Here is a 22,367-nt window from a genome sequence, read left to right as displayed (position 1 = left end):
GAAATCAATCATTATAATTATTGTGGTCAATGCATTACCTCTTGAAATTCATGTTCAGAAGCTACTTTGCTGAAAAACTCCTACAGGAAATCTTAATATACATATTGGGCTTTATGATCAGAGATAAAATAAAGCTGTTTCAGTGAAAATTGTGTGCAAAGCCTTCCAGGGGAAATGCTAATGCCAGGTTCATCCTCCATGAGCAAGAACATCAGTTAGCTTTTTGTTGGAATGCTTTCACCCACATTCAAACACATATTAAAGCTGGCTAGTTTCATGCCCCCTGCCAAATCCTACCTGTACCTCCTGTTGCTCCTGAGGTGTGCACCTTTGTGCGCCATGCTCCGAGGGGGAGAGTTAAAGCCAATACCATTCGATATACTCACAACTGGAGGATAAGCAAGCTCTCCCTGACATACTCTAGGCTGTTATGTTTAAAGTTTATGACAAAATGTTTAAAGACTGTTTCAAAAAATACAGTGGTTCGGTTGGATTGCTTTTGGCTGTGATTTGCGAGCATCCATGCTTGAACACAGGCCAGTATGGACCCATCTGGCCTAGTGATTCTATAGACAACCTTGCAAGGAGACTGACTCTGTAAGAAATGGTTGGTGAGATGCCATAACATTGTCATCTCTGCAGCCAGGATCCAACAGACCTAGTCAAAGAATGCTACAGCTTCTCTCAACTCCATGCTCCCAGATTTCTATCTCAAAGAAACCAAGTTCCAGGAGAAAAGACGTCCTTGAGCATGCTTCTGACACTTTGAAATGACTGAGGAGGGACTCCTGGGGCTTATAGGTTCAGCTGATTTCAGGTGCCTTCACTTTTTGTGTCTTAAGGCTTTACATTTTTTCTTCAGCTTGTCCAAGTTTTTTTTTCACTTCACTCAGTTGTGGAGTGTGTTCTTCACAGTGGTATGGCTCTTGGCAGGCGTTTGCATCCCCTTTTCTGCATCCTAGTAAGGTCAAGTCTCTGCACTTCCAGGCTTATACCAATATACAGCAATGACCTAGCTTTATTTGGTTTCTCATGTTTCTAGACGTGGCCTGTCTTTCACACAACTCGCCTATTGCTTTTCAGGCTCCTTGATTCCTCCATATAATTTCTCTTAAGTCATCCCCCTACAGAAACTGACTTTCTCTGTTTTGTGATGTTATGGAGATGCTTGTCTATTCAACAAGAAAGTCTGGAGGTCTGTCTCTGCCACCTTTCCCAATCCTCTAAAGAACATTTGAAAGAGCTCAGAGGAGCTACTAGTTTCTTTTTTTTCAGGCTTTGCAAAATACTATTTTTACCATCACTAGATTAATTGATTATTTTTCAAATTAGATTGAAGAGCTTTTGTGGCAAGTGTGAATAATCATAAATTTTAGTTATTATAAATATGTATCTAGAAATTACATTTGAATTTCAAGGAACCTTTTTCCAAGATAGCGCCCACGCATATTTATTTCTATAACATTTATGCTTTCTGATATGTTTCTGTCCTTTTGTGGTTTTTTTTTTTGTCTTTTTTTGCCTCTGGCTTTTTTTGTCTCTTGTACAATGCGTATTTTCCCAAATGGGTCTCGAACAGCATTTCTTATTATACTGACAAGAACAGCAACACTTCTGTAGATTGTCCTACAGCAAAGGCATGACAGAATAAGTGATGATAAATAAATCATCTTACATGATTTCTGTGTTTCCAGCCGTTCAGTTTCTCTCTCCAAGGGGCAAGTGCCCTGGCAAACCACTGCCTTGAATGGCATTTGAGATCTAAAACAGATGCTGACAGAACAGATGTGATTGTTGTTTTGTCTGCCATATCTTAGGATTTGAACTCAAATCTTAAGGGTATGATAGAATCGGCACTGGAAGCCACCAAGGATTGGTAGACCACATGTTGCTTGAATTTCGTTAAGTTATGCATGTTCAGCTGCTCTTCTACGTGTTCCAAGTGCTATTGGGAGAGGTTGCTTTTTTTAGTTACAGAATTCAGATACTATGTACGACTTATAGAAAGACACTACGCTACAGTTTGGATGGCCTAAACTCTCCATATCTCAGTTTCCAATGTGTAAAGCAGGAGTAAATAAATTTATTTGCTTTATAGTATTTTTGGTGTAATTTAGACTGGCAGTCTTTGGGACAGAAAGTTCAGTTGAAGCCTTTGCTACCATCGTAGATACGTTCCCACAAAGTCGTATCAGCTGATGATGGAGAGTGATGCCTACTAAAATATATAGCGGTTTGCTGCATCACGTTGCCTTTCTTTTATGCACTTTTATGCACTTTTATGCACTATGTATTCATAGTCTCTGCATCTGAAAGATCTGGAATGGAGGAATATCTGACAACTGTGTGCCATCTGCATGTCCTGTTATCTCATAGTGCTCTTAGGAGAGCTTCTGGTGCATGTGTTCAAGTGTAGTGCGGTTGAACACAAGGGGCTACATGACAATGTGTCTCTGTAAAGCACTTAGAAGTGTATTCACAACTGTCCAAGAGTAAGGGTAATGCAAAAGATAAGCACATAGATCAAGCAAAGACATGTGAGGAGAAGATAGGGTGGATGGATAAACACACTTCAGTGGTGTTTTTATCTTAATTTATATATATTTGAAGTCAGGATTGTTATAGAGGTTTTTGAAAGGAAATGCGTCTATTAATATGTATTTGATTGTTCATACTAACTTGTTAAAATGCTTAAAACAGAGAAAGGGCTTACATAGTGCATCCGTACATGCATCTCACCTACAAAGCTAAGTGGTGAGGCAGATGATACTGACACATGTGAGAGCCTAGAGGTAGAAATTGGTAGCACCAGAATACTGAAAACCTGACTGATGTTAATAGGTTTACAGTTCTCCAAACTGTGGTGAAATAATTCTGCAAGTAGATGCATGTCTAATGTGCAACATTAACTGAAATATGTAGCCAATCAGCAAATGCAATCCATATTTTATTCTATAAAAACATAAATGTATGTATTGAAATGTCCTATCAGAATGAAGAAAGCAAAAGACCATAAATGGGGACTTTCAGCTACTAGACATCTATTCCCTGGGGGTTATTTTCAGGCCAGCAATATGCCAGTGCTGTACAAAATAGTCTGCTGCCTAAGTGGAAGGAAACATGAGTGGCAAATGTAGTATTCAACTAAGCTTGTTATTATGAAAGTCAGAGTCCTTGGCCAATGGGAGAAATAGACCTTGCCAGAAGTGCTGGCGGTATATCTGGTAAGGAAATGTATTAAATAAGCATCACTGAAAAGTATATTCATAGGGAAGCAGATGTTTTGCCTTTTTTATTGCTGAAACAAAGTGGATAATAATTATTTTAAGATGCTGTTTAATCTCTTTGGAACCATCTTTCCAACTGTTAAGGTCTAAAAGTGTTTTGAAGTATTTCTAAATTTTCAGAATTTCGAGCATTTTAGTAGAAACAATCATTCTTATTTTTAATAAACTACTTGTCACGTGGTACTCTGGAAGCCGTTGTGTGGATTCACTGCTCTGGTACCTGCTTGCCATCACTGAAAGGATGTAAAACAGGAGATGCAGTGGGATGAAAGAGTGTGACTTCTCTAACACGTGATTTTGACAAATCACATTTTACTAGCTCAGAAGCCCATGCGTACGCCTGAGCAGAGAGGTACAGAGCAGTGCTTATCACCGAGGTGTGTAACACAGAGCATGGTCATCTCTGTAAGTGAAACAGCTGTTGACAGAGGAAGGTTACTAAAACCATTGACTTTTTGGACCCCATTTCAGGTGGGATTCCGTTTATCCTCACTGGAGAGTTTTTTCAGCAGTCGCAGAGGCCGGCCGCATTCATGATAGCTGGGACAGTCAACTGGCTCTCCAACTTCACAGTGGGACTGCTCTTCCCATTCATTCAGGTACTCAACATCCTTGACGCTTGATATAGTTGGTATAGTGTGACATATGATGTTTGAATAAAATTTTCAGGTAATAATAAATATCTTTTTATTGAAGAGGATGAAATTCCCACCATGTTTGTGATACAGTTCGGTTGTGCTACCCACATGTCTCCTTGTTTGACTGTCTCGGACAAAATTGTCCTGCAATAGAAAAATTATTGTAACCGTGGACAACCCTGTATGGCAAAATTCCCCATAGGAGTGCTTTAGCAACACAATCTGATGTCTGTGCCCAGAGTTCACGGTCTCTAATGGTGATTGTCATTGCCTTTTTCTTCAGCCTTTATGCTACCCATCTTCTAGTTTACCCTATGCTTTAAGAATCCTTATTAGTCTCATTGGGGAATAGATGCTCTCTGCTTCTCCCTTCAGCTAAGCTTGGCTTCCTGGCTCTCCTTCTTTCTGTCTCTTCTGTCAGGCTTTTATCTTCTTCAGCTGGTTCCTTCTTGCCACAGCCTAGTTGGTGCATGGATGAATTTGTTTCTGTCCCAGCTTCTCCAGGCTCTCATAAGCTTTGCTTTTAGTGAATTGCTCTGTTTCCTTGGCTGAACTAGTCACATGGAGGACAGAGGCCAGTTTTGTCAAGAGCTGCCTGACAATTGGTGTTTGTATTTTAGCAAGATTAGTTTATTTTCTAAAAAAAAATAAAACTTTAATTTAAAAAAATAACTAAATCAGGTTCAACATAGAACAGCATTTTTCCCCTCTGATTTGTAAGAACACTTCATCAGTGTTTATGTGTCATTGTATGACAAAGAGGCTTCAAGTAGCTTCTCATTCAAAAACACGCTGAGGTCCTTTTCCTGACCGTGAACCTCTCCCAAGGACCATCTGCACTCTGGAGCTCACACAGGACCTGGTTCTCTGTCTCAGGACCCAAAGGACAGCTGATCAGGCCCCTGACTGACCATGTCCAAACTCTTCAACAGTTTAAGAGTGAAGCTCACAACTACAGGACAAAATAAAGAAGTCCTCATTGGTTTTTTTTTAAATGCACAGAGGAGAATACTAAGGGCAGGGGAAGAGCACAGCAGGGACTTGCAGGGAAGGCTACTTGCAGGGTCCTCACCCCCAGGAGAGAGATTTTGGGTTACTTTTCAAATCCTCACAGAGTAAGAGATTTGAATAACAGGCAAGGAGGTGTTACTGATGTTTGTACCTTCTTACAACTGAAAATTATATGATACTGCAATATCATATGTGTAACAGTATTTGCAGATACTGCAAAATTGTATCATACTGTAAAACTTTATATATAAGTTTTCATTTGACAAATAGAACTGCTTTTACTAAGTAGTACTGTTTAAAATTATCTGTATGAGATAATTTATGGGAGAACTTGAAAGCCTTATAAAGTCTGACCCTTGATCTAAGTTTGACATTTAATTTAAAATTTCTTCTAAAAGGAAAAAAGTATCTAGTATTTTTGATTACTTGGATCACCTTCAAAAGTCAGCGTGAGTATAAAGGCTATCATCCTTCCAAACTCTGTGCACCTACTAACAATAACTTCAATTAGACCGCTCGGAGCTGTAAGTCTTAAGAGCTTATTTTAATGCTTACTGAAATCAATGAGGACTTGCCAGCTTAGACAGTTAAGGTGAGATTTTCAAAAGCAGGTAGGGACATAATTCTTTCTCCACTGAGGTCATTAGAACATCCACCAAATGACAGAAAGAATTAGACAATTCTCTTGCAGTTTTGAAAACATAACCTTAGTCATCAGCATCAGTATGATCTGGGAGGCAGCCACCAGCTCATCCAGCAAGTGGATGCTTCTGTGTAGTTTAATAGCTGTTTCTCCAAGATGGGGACTGACTGTTTAAGCAATATTAGACATTACCTTCTACCCCAGCTGGCCAGGCACTAGTGGTCCTACCAGCTGCCTCCATGGCAGATGGCAGGGAACAAGGTCTCAAATCTTGGGGCATATGATCAGAATACTTTTATTGGTTGTGTTTTAAAATTACCCTGAGACAGTTAAGGAGTAATTGTGTTTCTCCAAAATTGCAGTTTTTGCCTTCTATGCAAAACTAAGGAGTTACCTGAGCTCTGGCTGTCTATCGGATCTGAATTCATGCAACTCAGGGCTCTCCCTTCTTGTCCTGCTAATCCCACCTGATACATCACCTGATGGCAAACATTTAAAAAGGCCCTGAGTAAATTTAAATAAAAAAGCAAACTGTGTTCTCTAACTTTTCATATGCACATTAAAGCTTTTTGAGTGGTTTAGTATGCATCCATATGAATTTTGCTGTAGCCTTGGGGAATTTATCATTTTGTGTCAGAAAAATTTCCCGTTGTGTGATTACAAAATTACCAGTTTAGTTTTAATGAAAGTAAATTGTATTTCCATCTTGCAGGGTTTTTCGTTTTCTCTTCTTTAAAAAGTAATAAAGAGAAGATTAGAGTGTGCACCTGAAGATGAAAGCAGCATTACTCAGACTTTAGTTTTTAGAGCTTTTTCACAAGATCAAAATATAACAGTTCCTCATTCTCCAACTTTCACTTCTTTCCTTTTTCAGTCAACCTTATTCTCAAAATACAGCTTGTGAGTCACCTGTTTCTTTGCAGAAAGGCAGTGGCCTCTTCTTAGCTCATTTTTGTAGGTCTAAAACATAAAAAAAGTCTTTTAAATGGCTTCACAGAATAAATACATAATCCCTTCTGTGTATTTAAATACTAACCTGATTGCTTGAGAAACAGCAGTCACTTTTTTGATCATTGGTGTGCTTCTACAAAATTATCCCAGACGTTTGGGAAACAAATATGTTAACTTTAGAGTTACTTAAAAAATCAACCATTTCTCCAAATGTCACCAATTAAATAGTTTGAATGCCTAGATTTTCTCCCCTCAGCCATCTGTAGATACATATAATCGAATAAAACACTGGCTTGAGTCATACATTAAAATGTATGGATGAGACTGAAAAGCTAGGATACAAATCAATTTTTGACAAATTTAAAAAAAAAATTCAAATGTGGCTACTGTTCCAGCCCTCATCACTGCCTATATGAGAAATTTGTTTGTACAAAGGATCAGAGCTGAGGTTAAAATGACAACTGATATTATATTGAATTCTCAAGTACATTTGATGTTGTGTGATTGCCATGAGGTGTCTGATCGTAGGTGTCTAAGATGTGCATTTTTAAAAAACTTTTCTTAGTGAAAAACAGAATAATTGAAGCGTTATTGTGTGGGATCTTGGAACATTCAGAGAAATTATAAAAGATCTGGGTTTGGGTCTGAAGACATTTCAGACTTGTGTTTAACATAGAGCTTGACCTTGAGAAATGTCAAACATGTCACCTTGAGTGACGCTCAACAGTATCTCTTTCCCATTGCCGACACTTGAGAATGAAGACATAAGGCTTTTCTGAAGAAGATGTTCAGAGACAAAGACAGCTTTGATAAGCCAGTAGACCAGAGATGCATGAAACAGTTCATAAAGACATGGTGACCCCTCCTTTCAAAGCATTTCAGTACTCCTACAGGTGCTAGAACTGGATCATAATATAAATATAAAATACCCATTCATGAGTATTTGGAGTAATCAAGTAAGCACTTCAGCTCTCTGTCCTCTCCTCTGACTTGCATATTGTGGTTTTAGCATGACATTTGCCTGTCAGAATTTCGTGGCAGCCCATAAGCCATCTCCTGCTTCACACCCTGTGAGCAGTGGCACAGGGAGCTTCTCTTCAGAGTGGAGCCACAGGGTGCGACAACGTTCATTGAATCAATGATGTAATAGTAAAGAAGTAATGTACCCATTTGGGGAAGAACGCCTGAAGTTATAATAATGATTGTGTAACGTTGAAGGAATTAAAATACTTTCTTTGAAATAATTACAATTTTAACACTTTTCATTTGCCCTTCCCTTATTTACTATACTTTATTTACTATACACTTTAAATTATTAATGCACTGGAATTGGATTGGTTTTGAATCTCAAATTTTTGTGAGCTAACCAAAAAGAGTTTGCCATTTAGAAAGGTTCAACATTTATGTGAACTGATGAAAAGTTTATTGAATGTATTGTCATATCTAAATGCCTATGTTGTGTCTTGGTTCTTACAAAGACTTATGCAAACATTTAATTCTAGCATTTGGTTTAAAGGCAGCTTACATCCGTAAAGCTATCGATGTGCATTCATCTGCCTTTGAAACAACTGAACCTAAAATGTCCAGTATTGGTTGTTCAATTCCTGTCTGTTTTCTGTTGTTTGTTACATTTCCCCTTGTTTCATTACGTAGAACTGAAAGTAATAGTGTTTTTCCTTGTGCGCATCTAATTTTTTCGCTTTCCTAAAAGATTTATAAACGTTTTTTTAATGAAAAAGTTTGCATAAATGATTCAATTTTTTTAAAAAATAAATTAAAAAAAGAGAAAATATAAAAGATGTGCAGTGTGTTCCTCCATGTAAATGAAATTGCTGCACTAGACACCATGCTATCTGACCAAAATTTTTAAACATAGATTCTTGTAACTTCTTATTCCAAATTACAAAATTTATCTGATTTTCTACTGTGTTGCTGAAATTTCAGCAGAAATGCTCTGGGGTCAGCATCTCACAGAAAGCATTTAATAGCTGACTGGATGAAGATCCAACTCAGCTAAACTCCCTTAAATATCAAATCTTTCTCCCTTGTTTGCTCTTTGTGATGATTCAGTTGCTATAGGTAATTCCGGGCAGCAGCAAGGCTTGTCTCACTACCATGATAAATAATATTGATTCTTGCATCAGCCCTATGTTACAGTTTTGATGTACAGTGTTACAAATTATCCATTATTCCTTTTGTGACTAGTATCCTCTGAAAAATGTTTTAAAGCACTTTCTTGCTCAGAAGGCATATGAAAGTGCAACTGTATTTTTTTAATGTGTTCATAACAAATCAGTCTTTGAAAATATGACTCTTTAATATATGAAATTATTTTAGAAAATGAAAAGGAGACGAAAACAAGTCTTCCAAAGGCTAGAAATGCTCCTGAGACCTCCAAATAATGCAGCTTCTTGAGATCTAAAACAAAGTTGCATCATAGATGTCTTGTGTATAGAACACCCAAGCACATAATCCCCATGTGGCAGATAAGTTGTGTCACAGTTGAGCTTGCAGTGGGAGCATGAATGTGGGTTTGAAATTCCCTCATAGACAATTTCTTGTCCTTGTTAAGAAAAAGTCCTAAGTATTGTCCTTACTGATAAAATTCATGTACTCATGTTAAAATAGTATGTGTTAATGGAAATGAGCTTCTGGTTGCTTTATGACATCGACAGAGTATCTAAACATACAAATGTGGCATGGCAAGCTCAAAGGATTAGTCATCTTCTCCGTGTGTTCCTGGTGCAACTTCTGTTTCCTAATGGTTTAACTTCTGGGAATGTAAGACAGATTCTTTTTGTGATTTCTTTCTGAGTAAATTCTAAGCTAGTTGTAACACCTGGAGCAAATTGAGTGTCATAAAACAAACTCCAAGTATTTGCTCATACTTGAAAAGAGTTTATGCTTAGTATGCAAACATGTGAGTAATTAACTTTATCTTTTTTGTGTGCAGAAAGCATATTGAGAATGAGCTTCTGTAGTCATCCACAACAAATCATTCCATCATTTATTCATATCATTCCTTGGGAATGGGGATAATATTTTATGTCTCAAATGAACAGATATAACAAACTAACAAAGTTTTTGGAGTGAAAATGTTGGGCAATTGTGGATGTAATTATAGAATTTTTCACAGCTAGTAGGGGCTCCAGAGGGTCTCTGGTCCAACCTCTTCCTCAGAGAGGTTCAGCTGTGACATCAGACCAAGTTTCTTAGGACCTTGTCCAGTTGTGTCTTAAAAACCACCAAGATTTGATGCTTTTTTTTATGTTAGCTTTTAAATTCAGAGGACTCGGGAATCAAAACTGACACTAGCTAAAATGTAACCAGAGTTTGGCCATTTCTGAGAATAGTTTTAATCTCAGTTTTAAAAATTGCATATTATTCACTATCAATCTTGAGTTAAAATAAAACTCACTAAAAATTCTGGAAAAGACATTGAGACCTCCTGCTGCTCATCAATGTAATTTATAGGATGAATTGTGACAAATACTGTCTTTATAGATGGATGCTTTCTGGATGTTAACAGGTACATCTGTTCTACTCTCCCTCTTTTGAACCATATTTAGAAAATCAGGAAGAGTCTATGGGACAGAATATCTGTTCATCTTGAGAGAAAAGGGAGACTGTACAGTCAGAAGGAAAACTAGGTCAAAATAGGACCATTTTATGTTCCCATATCATGTGAATTTTGTGAACTTTGTGTAGATGTGAGATAAAGTGCAAAATATTTGTAACAGTGAAGTAGAGAAGTTTGCCTTCGAGCTCTCCCATGTTTCAGTATAACCAAGCAGCACCCAAATGATTCTTTCTGATCCAGAGACCTGCAGGTGTATGTGGGACATTTCTCACCTTATGCTTTACAGATCAATGATATTAGTGGTCTGCAGGAATCCATGTGAGGCAACCAATTTCTTTAGTTTCTTCTTGAGAAAAATACTAATGCCATTTTCATGAGAGCATGAGTCAATGATGCTACTCTTACTTCTTGCAGGGGTAAGCTGTTGCAAAGATCTTTTCATGCTGGGAGTAAAACTAGTACTGTCCCAACAAGGGTAGCAGGAAGCCCACCTTCACCAAGCCATCCTTTACATGAACATCTTCCTCATCTCTGGGGGCTTCCTCTTTAAATGTCTCTGTTCTGTCTCTGGTTTAGTGTCATTAATGGTGATGTATAACTAAATTACAGCTCAGGAAAACAAACCTGAATACATCAGATTTTCAGGTTAAATCCACTGACTAGAATGGATAGCACTGGCAGAATAATTAGTACTTAGTTCCATAATTTATTTTAGCTTATGGAACTTCTAGGGGGAAGAAGAACATATGTGTTTTTTTAATTTTTGTTATTCTAGTAAGAGTGTAAGTTTTAGTGAGTAATTCAAGGTATTTTAATAGGTGTAACACGTTCATCTGCATGGTTAGACTGAAGCATTCCTTTAAATAATTAAATTGTTTGTATTTTATAAGCTCTCCAGGTTGCCAAGAAGCTTAATACATGACATCAAATAGCCTTTGACTAGAATTCTCAAACAGATTTAAAAAAAGAAGCAAAGTTTTTACGTGGGAGCAGAAGCAGCATACTTGTTTGTAGGCAGCATAAAGGACAACTTTGAAGGTCTCTTCTTTGTGTTCTGTGTGCTTTCTTCCCAGCAATGTGCGTTTCTAATCTAGACTTGCACTTGCAGACCTTTTAAAATTAAACTAATTACAGCAGTGGTTATGTGGCTTCTGTTTTTCCCAAGATAGTAGATTGTGTGGTTTAAGTTTGCTGACTGTTGTCCAAGATGTAGAGCCTGTCAGAGACCAAATCTTAACTTTCTTTCCTGAAAGTGACTCCACACTATGCAAGCATGAATGTTTGTATAGTAGAAATGAGAATAAGTGTTCTTTAAGGTCAAAGTCAGTTAAGAGCATCTTCATCGCTGTCAGTGGGAAGAGTGTTAGTCTGGAAAACATGCAAAGCTATTTTCCTGGACAGAGCTGCTTGATTACTAAACACGGATACACTAGGAACAATATTAGTGCCCATTATTTCCTTTTTATATTAGCACTGTACAATCTTCAGCAACAATGCTTTATCTCTCCCTACTTGTCCACACCCCAAACAAGACTGGAGTTACATTTGCACCTAAGCTTCTTCTCAGAAGAGAGTCTTGAAATGTGAGAAGCTTGGATTTGCATCCGTGCTCATCTGGAAACAGTGTGTTTCATTTTCAACAGGTTGCTTGGATCCAGCTTCACAGGCAGTAGTGTTTACTGGTCCATTAGTATGTCCTTAGGACTCTTATTAATGTAATCAAGGGCAGGGCTGCCAGATGCTGGTATCATACCTTAATCTGCAAGACTGAGCACAAAGGTGAGACCACATACTCAAAAAGCCAGGTGATGGCAGTGGTGCTGGGATATTCCTTTTAGTCGTGGTTACACAGAAAGAGGAAAGCACTTAAGAGACTGTAGTATGTATTTTTATAAAGGGGATGCTACTTTATTGCTGTCTGCATCATGCCCAGCAGCCTGCCTGTTTGGTCAGAGCTGAGCAGTGGTAGCAGTGAGAGGCTTCAGCTCCTCAGCTGCACATGTCCCCATCCCAGGTGGTTTTGGTGACTGTCAGATATGATTGGAGACTTGCTTTTCAGGCTTCTGCAACCCTTATGAAGCATAATAAAACCTTTTTATCAAATTCCATTGGAATGAATTGATTCTGTTACGTATTGCTACAGTGAATGTGAAGTTTGCATTTAATGAGGTCCAGCACAAGGTCCTCTGCAGTAACTGAGCATTGCAAAGGAGTTAGTTCAGCTAACAGCTCTGGCAGGGAGACGCTTGGATACCCAGCTTCATTTAGAAAGTTCCGAGGCATGCCAGGCCCACTTGCAGTTACTTCCCCATTCTCTATCTTGGGTCTGTTCAGTGATTTCACCAGCAAGAAGAGTGATGAAGCAGAGAGAATGCATGTTATATTTTCAGATAGCTACATCATGAAGGGTATTAGGAATCCTTTTAATCATGAGAACAGTGTAACTGTGTAATGATGTGTGGAGAAATTGTAGCTTGTCCGTTACTGGAGATCTATAAAAGACAGGTAGACAGATGTTTGTCAAGAACTGAGGCTGTCTTAATAATGGGAATGGACTGGTTGGCATCTCTGTTCCTTGTTTTCTATGAGTTTATTGACATTTTGAAGCCTTCAGAGCAAGAAGCATCTCTCATTAAGTGTATGCACAGCATGTGGCTCCCTTAAGGCTCCTTTAAGCGTGTTTTTTTTGTTACTGTGATACATCAGTGACAATAGCAGGAGAATCTAAACTTAAAAAAAAATAGAAGACAACTGCAATTACTTCTCTCTTTGGAAATGGTGACAGCATAGTAGGAGTACTGTAATGATGCTTTAGGCTAAATAATCTTGAAAAATGCAGAAAAATTAAACGGAAGAAACAGCAAAGATTGCAATGAACTTGGAGTGAAAGAAAGCAAACCTAAAAATATTCTGTCTGGAGAAAAGATTTGTGAAAGGAAAGGCTAACTGTGAACAACTGAGGAGAGAGAAAAGAACATTTATTTTCTTCAGTTCAAAAGAACCAGAAAGTGTTAAACTTCTCTGACACATTAGAGAAAACCTTATGAATTTTAGAACAACTTGAGTAAGAATCAAGCATTGACAAAAATTTGAGGAATCTCTAACCTGAAGTCCTTGAAGATTATATTAGTCATCCTTCTGTAAGCTTATTACTATTTCATATGTTTTTTCTTTTATGGATAATGAGAGGAAACAGGTCGTTTTCCCTTTGACAGTAGCAACTCATTACAAAAAAACCCCACCCAAATATGACCAGAGAAACCCATATATTATTCTCTGGTTTAAGGTACAAGCCATCAATTATCGCTCACTCACTTCTACATTAGTATTTTCTAATTGCGCTAGAGTGTACGTCACGTGTACAGCACTTAGTTACTACTGAAGGTTTCCAGTGGATTTCATACTTCTCAATAGGGTATTCAGTGATGAGTAACATCTATTCTGTTTCAAATTTAACTGACTTCAGACTTCACCCTCCAGCCATCAGATACTTTATTTCTCACAAGTTTTTGTTTACTTACTCTTCTGTTGAACAGAACAGATTGGGGGTTTTGATATATTTTTAATTATTGGCTGAAGAGTTCATGTGAATGTATTTCAAGCAGTCTAGTTTCTGTAAGTCACTCACAAACCATAAGGAGTTCATCATCCCACAGCATATTTATTCCAGTCCTTGATTTAATGAAGATCTTCAACAGAAGATTAATGAATGGCTAAATAACATATAAACCAAATATGCTTGCTTGTCCATAGGCCTCTTGCTTTCTCTTTCTCACAGGCACATGTATAAACAGAAACTATTTTCAAAGCACTCAGGTGAATAAAACCCAAATCTTGTAAATGTGTGCATACACAAAAGGATACAGGCGTACCCTTATTAGTTTAGCCAGACTCAGAATTGTTACTTGTGGATATTGTTTGGCCTCACCTCCCTAGATTTTCTGGTTTATTTTATGTTGCTGGAAACGAAATCTGAGGCCTTGCCTGACTTTGCTGGAGCTTGCATTTCAAAAATCTGTTTTAAAGAGTAAGTGATAGTTGGTAGAAATTGGTATGCTGAGGAGGTGCTGGAGTGTGGAGAACAGGGACACTTGGTAAATCAGAAATCAAAGTGTATGTATATGTGGAAATATGTGGAATGAGCTGAAGCAGGCAGAGGGGACAGTAAACTTACAACAGAAGAAAAGCACGATCTTAAAGACTTGGAAACCTCTGGTGCCATAGAATAGCCATGTGTTACTCTTCAGTAACAGTAAGTTTGCAGAGACAGACTTCTGGAATCCAATGGCATAGCAGGACCTTAAATTATGTGTTATCTAGAAAAAGGTGCTATTTATTTTTTTGTAGCACAATGTGTAAATACAAAGAATTACTAAGCGTTAATAATTAGCAATTAATTTTGTGACATGTTATTTTCATTACATGCTGATGCATTCCTATTTCATATTTCAGTTTGTTCCATTAGATTGTTATAAGGCACTTAAAGACTACATGGTAAATTAGTATTATACTGCAGGACATATAGCAGATTTCTCCAGAAGTTTTCTGTCATAATAATTTCTCTTTCTAGAAGACTGTGCAGAATCTTTTTTTGGTGTCAAAATCACCCTATATATTCAGTGTGTATTCAAGAAACATTTTAATTATGTATTTTATTGAAATTGGAATCTTAGCATGGATATACTAAACTATATTGTAGAATAACGCACTTTCCTTTCACAGTAACACTCTGGAAGCATATGTAAGCCAGAGAGGAAGTAAGGAAATTAGTCATTTTTACCCGCCGTGAATATTCTTGGGGTTTCGTACTTGATTCTGTAAACATCTCTTGTGTCACTGTGGCCTGCTGCTCACCCCATTGCCCCACACGAATCCCCCCTCTCCCTGGGTTATGGTGATAGCAGCTGACTGAGCTTATGTTTGCCTCTGTTTTGTACCCTTCTTTGCTAGCCACTGCGCCATCCTCATTCAAGTGGCCTTCAGCCTGTTGAGCGTGCCTTGGCTGGAGGAATACCTCTGCCTGGTTACTGCATCTGAGCGACCAAAACTGACTGCCCAGAGCCCTCCTTTTCCACGTTTCTGCCCTGCAGAGACCAGCTGCATCTTTACTGCTCCTCTGGTTCCCTCTCTATCCCATCAGTAATTTTCCAGAACAACTCGTCTTCAGGCTTTCCTCCTAATACAAATGTTTCCAATAACCAGGATCGCAGAGGAATACCCAGTTATGATTACAGGTCCATGAAGCGGAAAGCTGATTTTACTCCTGGCTGGGGTTTCACTTTTACCTTTGGCACTGTGGGGCTACACATGTACGGTTTTGAAATCATCAGAAGTGTTGGGGAAGTGATCAATAGAGGTCTTCAAACCTCTCTGCATGGTTGCACTAGAAAATGATGTAGCTCCCTATCGAAATGACAAAGAACTGAATTGCTGCTACGATTTCCTAGTAAAAAGAAAAGACTTAAATGAGGTTCATTTAGAAATGGGAGGAACCTTTTTTTCATCTTGCCAGGCCTACATGCAGTCCCTGAAGACTGCAAGGGTTTTTTTCCCCTCTTTTACTCCTGTTACTAGAGAAGTGTTCTCCCAAAATGGGATAAAAAGGCATCATTCTCTTGCAGAATTTTTGCAGCAAGACTGAGGCAATAGTAAGAATAAACTGCAAGACGTTTTGCAGCTCTCTGGCAGAGCAATAGCATAGAATATCTCATTTTTGCAAGGACTAATAAATGTCATTGTGCAGTTTGAATGTTTTGTCCAGTTATTAAAAAACAGTTTGTTTTTACAGTTGTAATAGTTTCATTTATCCTCCATCATCTTTTTTTTTTCTCGTGTGTGTGTTTTTTTCCTGTAGTTGGAAATTGGAGCATGTTGATAAAGCAGATATATACTGTGCTATAGATTCCAGGGATGAACACTCAGACTTTAGTGGAGACTTACGTAAATTCTTAAGTTATAGATATGTGCCTGGATCTTCAGGCTGGGGAACTAAGTGACTGACAGAAGTGACCTCTGTAATTCCTGTCCAGTTCATGGGCAATGGAAAATGATGTGCTTTTTATGATGGACAAACAAGTCACTAGAATTAAGGCAGGCTTCAATAATATCTGAGAAATAGATGAAAGTTTTCAGGCTGTCTTGTCACACCCCATCAATGTCCCCCTCGTAACTGTGTGTGTTTTCACATGAAGGTTCATCTAACAACGTGACGGCATATTCTGAGTTGTAGCAAATGTTAGGAAAACCTTTAAAGTAACTAAAAAATCCTTTTAATGTCTTTGTTCTCAGAAAATTAAAACAATGAACAATGTAAGAGCATGAACAAAGAAGGATATGAAGGAGATTATATAGTAAATAGAGAATGCCTGGTGAAAGATCAATTTTAAATATTAGGAAGATATACCTATATCCTCTGTAGTTGTGGCTGGGAAACACCTTTTCAGTGAAAAAAATCCCTGGTCCTGAGTGCTGATATTTGCCTAACCTTTCTACACAAGAGCAATAAAATGACAACATGGTGTGCAGCTCGTCACAGCCTGTCATAGTCAGCTCATGCCCAGTTTCTGAGCTGGTGGGTGGAGGTCCAATTCTTGTGCCCTGGCGTAGGAGGTCAGCGTTGACACTTTGGTTGCCATATGCTGATGCTGCTAGGCAGAGGCAGATGCTGAAATGAGAGGAAAGGAGAACAAATAGCTGAGTGGAACATCATGTCCCTCAAATTGTGAGTGCTTTTAGTAGCTGGATTTTTAAGTAAGGAACTCAGAGACAGTGCTGTTTGAATTTTCACGTCTTCTTCATATAAGCTTTTAACTTACATAAGGGTAAGAAGGCATCTGAAAGAAGTAGAGTACAAATTGTCACTAACTAGAAATTGGGTAAACTTTGATTTTCTTTTATTTTCAGAGAGTTAATGTGTCTTGAAAAATAAGCTGCTTGGATCTATCATCCAGGTGGAGCTTAGTATAATATGGGATACAGGTGCTACAAGGCTTGTAACATTAGTTCAGATTGCTTACTAGTATGATGCAAAGACCCTATATGTGTGTTTATTTCCCCCCTTTCAGAAATTAATTTATTTCTGCCTGTGAAGTAATACTCAAGAGTCATTATACATGTTGCTGGAGGCTCTCCTGCACTTCTACTCTGTTTCTTCCTTATTTTTACACTTGAGATTTTCTTTCTTGTCCACCAAGATTAATTCACCCAGCAAGATTGTCTTTTGGTTTTCCTTATTATTTCCTCGCTGTATAATAATACCTGTTGCCTTTTTCTGTTATGCGGTACAAGAATTTCAATAACAAAGGCATGCACAGAAACCTATACATGGATTCCCTCAGTCAAGCTATTTTAAGATTTTGCAAATACATCTGAGGTTTAAAGTAACTACAATGCACCTGTATTAAGGGAAATGGCTAAATATCCCCTCAAAGATGAGAAAATGAAGTGTAGGCTATCAGAAGGTTAGATATGAGAAAAAATGTCTTTTCACCCACTTGGGTGTTGATGCAGGAGGACGTACTGAAGAAACATTATGGGAAAACAGCTCCAAAGTATGGACTATCACAGTGCCTTGTTCTGCCTTCCTTCTAATTTTCTGGTTTCTAACCTTTTATGTAAAAGCCTGGCTTCAAGTTTTGCTGAAGAAATGTGTTCCTAGCTCTGGCAAGCCTGTCCAGTGTTGGAGGAGGAGAAGCACCTCAGTGAAGGTGGCAGCTTGTTGTGAACCTGAGCGGTATGTGCAGGCAGTCTGACGAGACTTGCCCAGGTGGATGTGGCCGAGGGGTCCAGATGGGACAGGCCGTGCAGGCTTGCTGGGTCTTGCGTCCTTGACCAGCCAGTCCTTTCCAGGGCTGGCTCCGTGCCTCCTGCATGGCTGGAGCTGCTGCTGCTGCTGCTGCTGCTTCTAGGAGCTGAGTGTAAGGACATACCCTGTCCTTACGTGGGAAATCTGAGAAGTAAGAGCAACCACAAACTTCCCTTTAATTTATTCTGTATTTGGTTAGAGTTTCCATTCATAAATATCTTGGTTTTGCTTCTTTCACCCCTCTTCCTCTTTTAACCCTCCCCTCCAGCTCTTTGGGTATGGTATTTTTTATTAAGAGTCAAATTACTCTTCAGGTGGATAAAAGTATTCAGTTTTTGGACACTGAGGCTTCCATCCCATGTAGTTAGAGAAATAATGTCACAAAGTGTAGAAAAGTATTTACTTTTTCAAATTTTATCATATATGTTGTCATTATTTTGTATCATTGAGAATGCACCTGTCAGTAAAGGATCTTGAGACCACGTCTGTTGGGCCAAGTACACAGACTTGCAGAGTATCTGTGCTTTGCCACCAAAGACTTTAACAGAAGTTCTTCCTCAGTTTTTCACTCCCAGCCCAAGATAAGCAAAACTGGAGTTTTAGTCCTAGAGCAGCAGCTGCGCAGTCTCTATAGGTGTCTTGTCTTCAGCAAGTTGGAAGGAGTAAAATAATAGAGGCTGTGAATTTGGAGATTACAGATGTCAAAGAGTAAATGAGAGATACAGTCTTCATGGGCAGAATATAAATAATATATAATATAATATGATATAAATAAAAGAAAGTATAGTAATTTCATGGAATGATGACACAAATCCATTTTCCTATCAGATCTGTCTATTAGTACCTTTTCTGTAGTAGCCATCAATCAGTAACTCAGCACTCACCCTTTTCCTAGCACATTACCCTACCTTCAGGATCCCTTGAAAGACGCATCAAATATGCTGTACCGATCTATTAACTGTTCCATCCCTCACATCTTTCCTCCAGCACCAGGCAATTTAGCATACATCAGAAATGGATAAAGATTAATTATAAATCTGGGCTGAGCTGTATCCCACCCATGTCCCACTAAGGGTTTCTATTTAGTTAGGATTTGAGATTTAACATTTTCCTTTTGCTTTATCCTGTACTTCTGTCCTACATCCTTTATCAGTATATGGTGCAGGTAGAAGAGTTTGTGCTTATCGAGTAATTTAATTCACACATGAGGTTCTTTTGTGCCAAATGTGAGTTTGGGTCATATGAGTTGAATGAGTTATGAAAGGCTTATGAATATGAGTGTTTGCCTTTCCTGTGTGTGTAATAACCAGCTTTAAGGAAATATTATGACTGAAGACTAGCTGGTGAGAAAAGGACATTTTGTGATCGCCCTGCAGTGTTCCTGTCTGGGAATTAAGGCTCCGTTGTGTTAAATTCTGCTGAACACAAGGACTGCAAAGTCTTGGTCTCTTCCCATAATCCCATTTGCAGGATTTATAACAAGGTTTAATTTTTAGCTTATTCTCTGTGGAACTTCAGTTAGAGGTCCTTGGGGGCTACTTCTAAAGGGATCTGCAGAAATTAAGAGCAAGTTTATTACCAGTAAATGTAAATAAATTATGTAAATTAAGTGCAAATAAAATATGCACTAGTGAGAGTGTTCAGTTGAATTAGAAAAGGTTTAAGGAGACATGAATCAAAGAAGATAATAAACGTTCATTTAGATCATGGACAGCAAAGAAATAAGCAGGAATAAGAAAGGTGGGACAAGGTTATGGCTGCACCAGCAAGAAACACAGATAACTTGTGGCATCTGATTGCCAGGATTATGCATACTAGGCATTAGCAGTTCGTTCTCATCACGGAGAAAATTTAGTTCAATGAAGATTTTAAAAAGAGAAAAACACGATTCCAGATTGGAGCTCTACTGTTCAGCTGAGCAACAATTTCAAATACAGAAGATCTAGATGCAAAATTTGAATTCTTAATGTGACAGAATGATTTATGAGGCACTGTGAAGTTATTTTTCCTGTCTACTAAATCCATTTGCTTCTGTCTCTGTATAAGCTTGAAAGTCATATCTGTTCCCATGCTGGAATATTTCCCCCCCTTCATCACTCATGCTCTTTAACTTGTGATTGTGAGGTTGCTCAGGAGTTTGTGCTTCTAGGATTTAACAAAAAAAGTATTGATGATCTTAAGAGTCCATAGTCAGTATTCCACAGGATGCATTTTCCAGCTTTTTCTATTACAGACGGGAGTTGAAGGGCTGAACGAGGTAATGAATTATCCACAGAAAACATTGTGACTAGGCAGGCTGGCAATCAGCCATGGTATTAAAAAGCAGCTGCAGAAAAGGGTTTTTGTTTCTTTCCTTCTTTCTTGTTCCACGTGCAAATTCATGTTCTTCTTCCACACCAGATATGATGTATATTGAGCAAGTGAAACATAAAAATAGCCCTAGGATTTGTTTAGATAGGATTTGTTTAGACCCTGAGCCCCCAAAGCAGGGAGCTTAACCAGTCTGCAGTGAAGGACTGAGATAGCTAACGATGATGGGAGTGCATTAGGAAAATGTGGGAAGTCAGGGTTGCATCATCATCTAGCACTGCTTTAATTGTTTCAGATATATACGTTTAATGGCAATCATAAATATGTATATATAGGAAGCCACATCTGCTTCCTCTGTCCTGAGTGATTTTCCCTGGGGTAACCTCTGCCTTGCAACACCTGGGGTGACATGTGAGGGGTCTGGCTCTCCTCATATTTGCTGTTCATGGCCTCATGCAAGGTGCCGCAGAAAGCTCACTTTATTTTTAGAGCTGGAGATAATACTTTTGGTTTAATTTAGCTTTCTAAAGTCAAAAATATGTGTTAATTGGATGTTTGTTTTCAGGACACGGAGTAAGGTAAATCAGTAGAGGAGGAAGGGGAGGTTTCCTCAAAGGCTGGCAGGTTTCACTGGAACCACGACACCAAACCTCTTCCTAGTACAACAAAGCACAGCTAGCAATATTGTAATTATCAAATGTTTTTCAGAGCCATACTACTGAAACATAACTGAAAGCTACTAAGTGATCTAATAATCAGCAGGCAAGAAATAGTTATGTTTCACTGAAGTGCAACTCCTATTAGTTACAATCAGTTTATGAATTAACTTCTCTGTGTCTGTACTCTTTTTCTCGCAGTGAACTAAAATCCAAAATATTGAAATATGGCCTGTACTTTGTTTTCAGTTAATTCTTACACTAGTCTCTAGCATGAAAGAAGTGTGTTTTACAGATGTTGTTTCCTGCTGTAAGCTCCCATACCTTAGAAATGATACAAATGCCTGCCATTTGGGTTTTTTTCCCTTGTTTATTTTGCGAATCTCAGCTTGTGAGTACTGTGATGCAGATGCCTCTGGCTATGGCAGGTTTCCTGCGTGTTGTGTACAGGTGCACAGCATTGCAAAAGCCTGCCTCATTTTTTGTACCTAGCAGTTTCGTTGCAGGATGCAGAACAACCCGGAGAAAAACATCTGCCTCCTTTCCAGAAATACCGTGGCAGCGCGAGGCTCAGCTAAGCTGTGCCGCCACCTGCGCTCCTCGCGCCTGCGGTGCCTGGGCTCGGGCTGGTGTCTCCCAGCGTCTCCCACATTGCAGATCTGCACACCTCTGCCAGGAACCTGCTTTTCCATCGATGGGCTACAGGCAGTGTTGGAAGAACAAATCATTCATGCATTTTTATCAACTTCCAAGCACCCTGACTTGCAACGACTGCCAGCACTTACTGTACTTGGTTAAAAATTGCTCCATACCCCTCATTTTTTCTTTCAAGCCATTCCTGATGTTGCTTTTCTTCTGTCTTTTGTCCCTTTTATAATGACCTTCTCCTTTGTTTTCTATTCGCAGAGTGGTTTGCAGACCTACTGCTTCCTAGTGTTTGCTGCCATCTGCCTTGCGGGAGCTACGTACCTGTTTTTTGTCCTGCCTGAAACAAAAAATAAGACATTTAATGAGATCAGCCAGGCATTTGCCAAAAGGAATAAGGCATCTTTAGAAATGCAAGAAATGAACCACTACCCGGGGGAGAGGAAATCGAGTGCAGAACAAGAATCAAACTTCGCGTCTTCAGTGGACAACAGGGAAACCAAAAAAGGGATTGTGTAAACCTGGGATGCTCTTTCAGGGAATGAGTGAAGACATACACTTTTCATTCAGTATGTTTAGAGCAATGCACAACTTGTATTTTTTTATGTGACAGCGTGAACTATTCCTTCTTGAATATGTTGAATATGTTTTAAGTGAGTGTGGGTGAATTCGTTAGCAGCTAGGGTGATGGTTGAGGAAATGAGAGGTGGGAGTAGCGGCAGCTGATTAACTAAATAAGAGGCAGAGTTTTCTTGGGCACCTGTGAAATAGATGCTGTGGTGAGTGAGGTGGGGAATGCAAACTTGGAGAAGCACAGTGACGGTGGGGAGCAGGGGTTGTGA

At 38.7% G+C, this 22,367-nt stretch overlaps 1 protein-coding gene across 2 annotated transcripts in view; it reads left to right on the top strand.

Moving 5' to 3' along the window:
• SLC2A9 (solute carrier family 2 member 9) overlaps positions 1 to 22,044 on the top strand; it is a 99,058-nt gene extending 77,014 nt beyond the window's left edge. For both annotated transcript variants that reach the window (XM_086611575.1, XM_086611573.1), the window contains 2 exons: positions 3,759 to 3,886; positions 21,787 to 22,044. In XM_086611575.1, the coding sequence (XP_086467701.1) occupies positions 3,759 to 3,886; positions 21,787 to 22,044 (386 nt within the window). The remainder of the gene's footprint in view (positions 1 to 3,758; positions 3,887 to 21,786) is intronic.
• Positions 22,045 to 22,367: the final 323 nt, after the last annotated feature.

Source organism: Tauraco erythrolophus, chromosome 5 (assembly GCF_009769465.1).
Source record: "Tauraco erythrolophus isolate bTauEry1 chromosome 5, bTauEry1.pri, whole genome shotgun sequence".
NCBI lineage: Eukaryota > Metazoa > Chordata > Aves > Musophagiformes > Musophagidae > Tauraco > Tauraco erythrolophus.
Note: the sequence above shows the minus strand (reverse complement) of the source record. Positions and strands in the feature narration are given on the sequence as shown.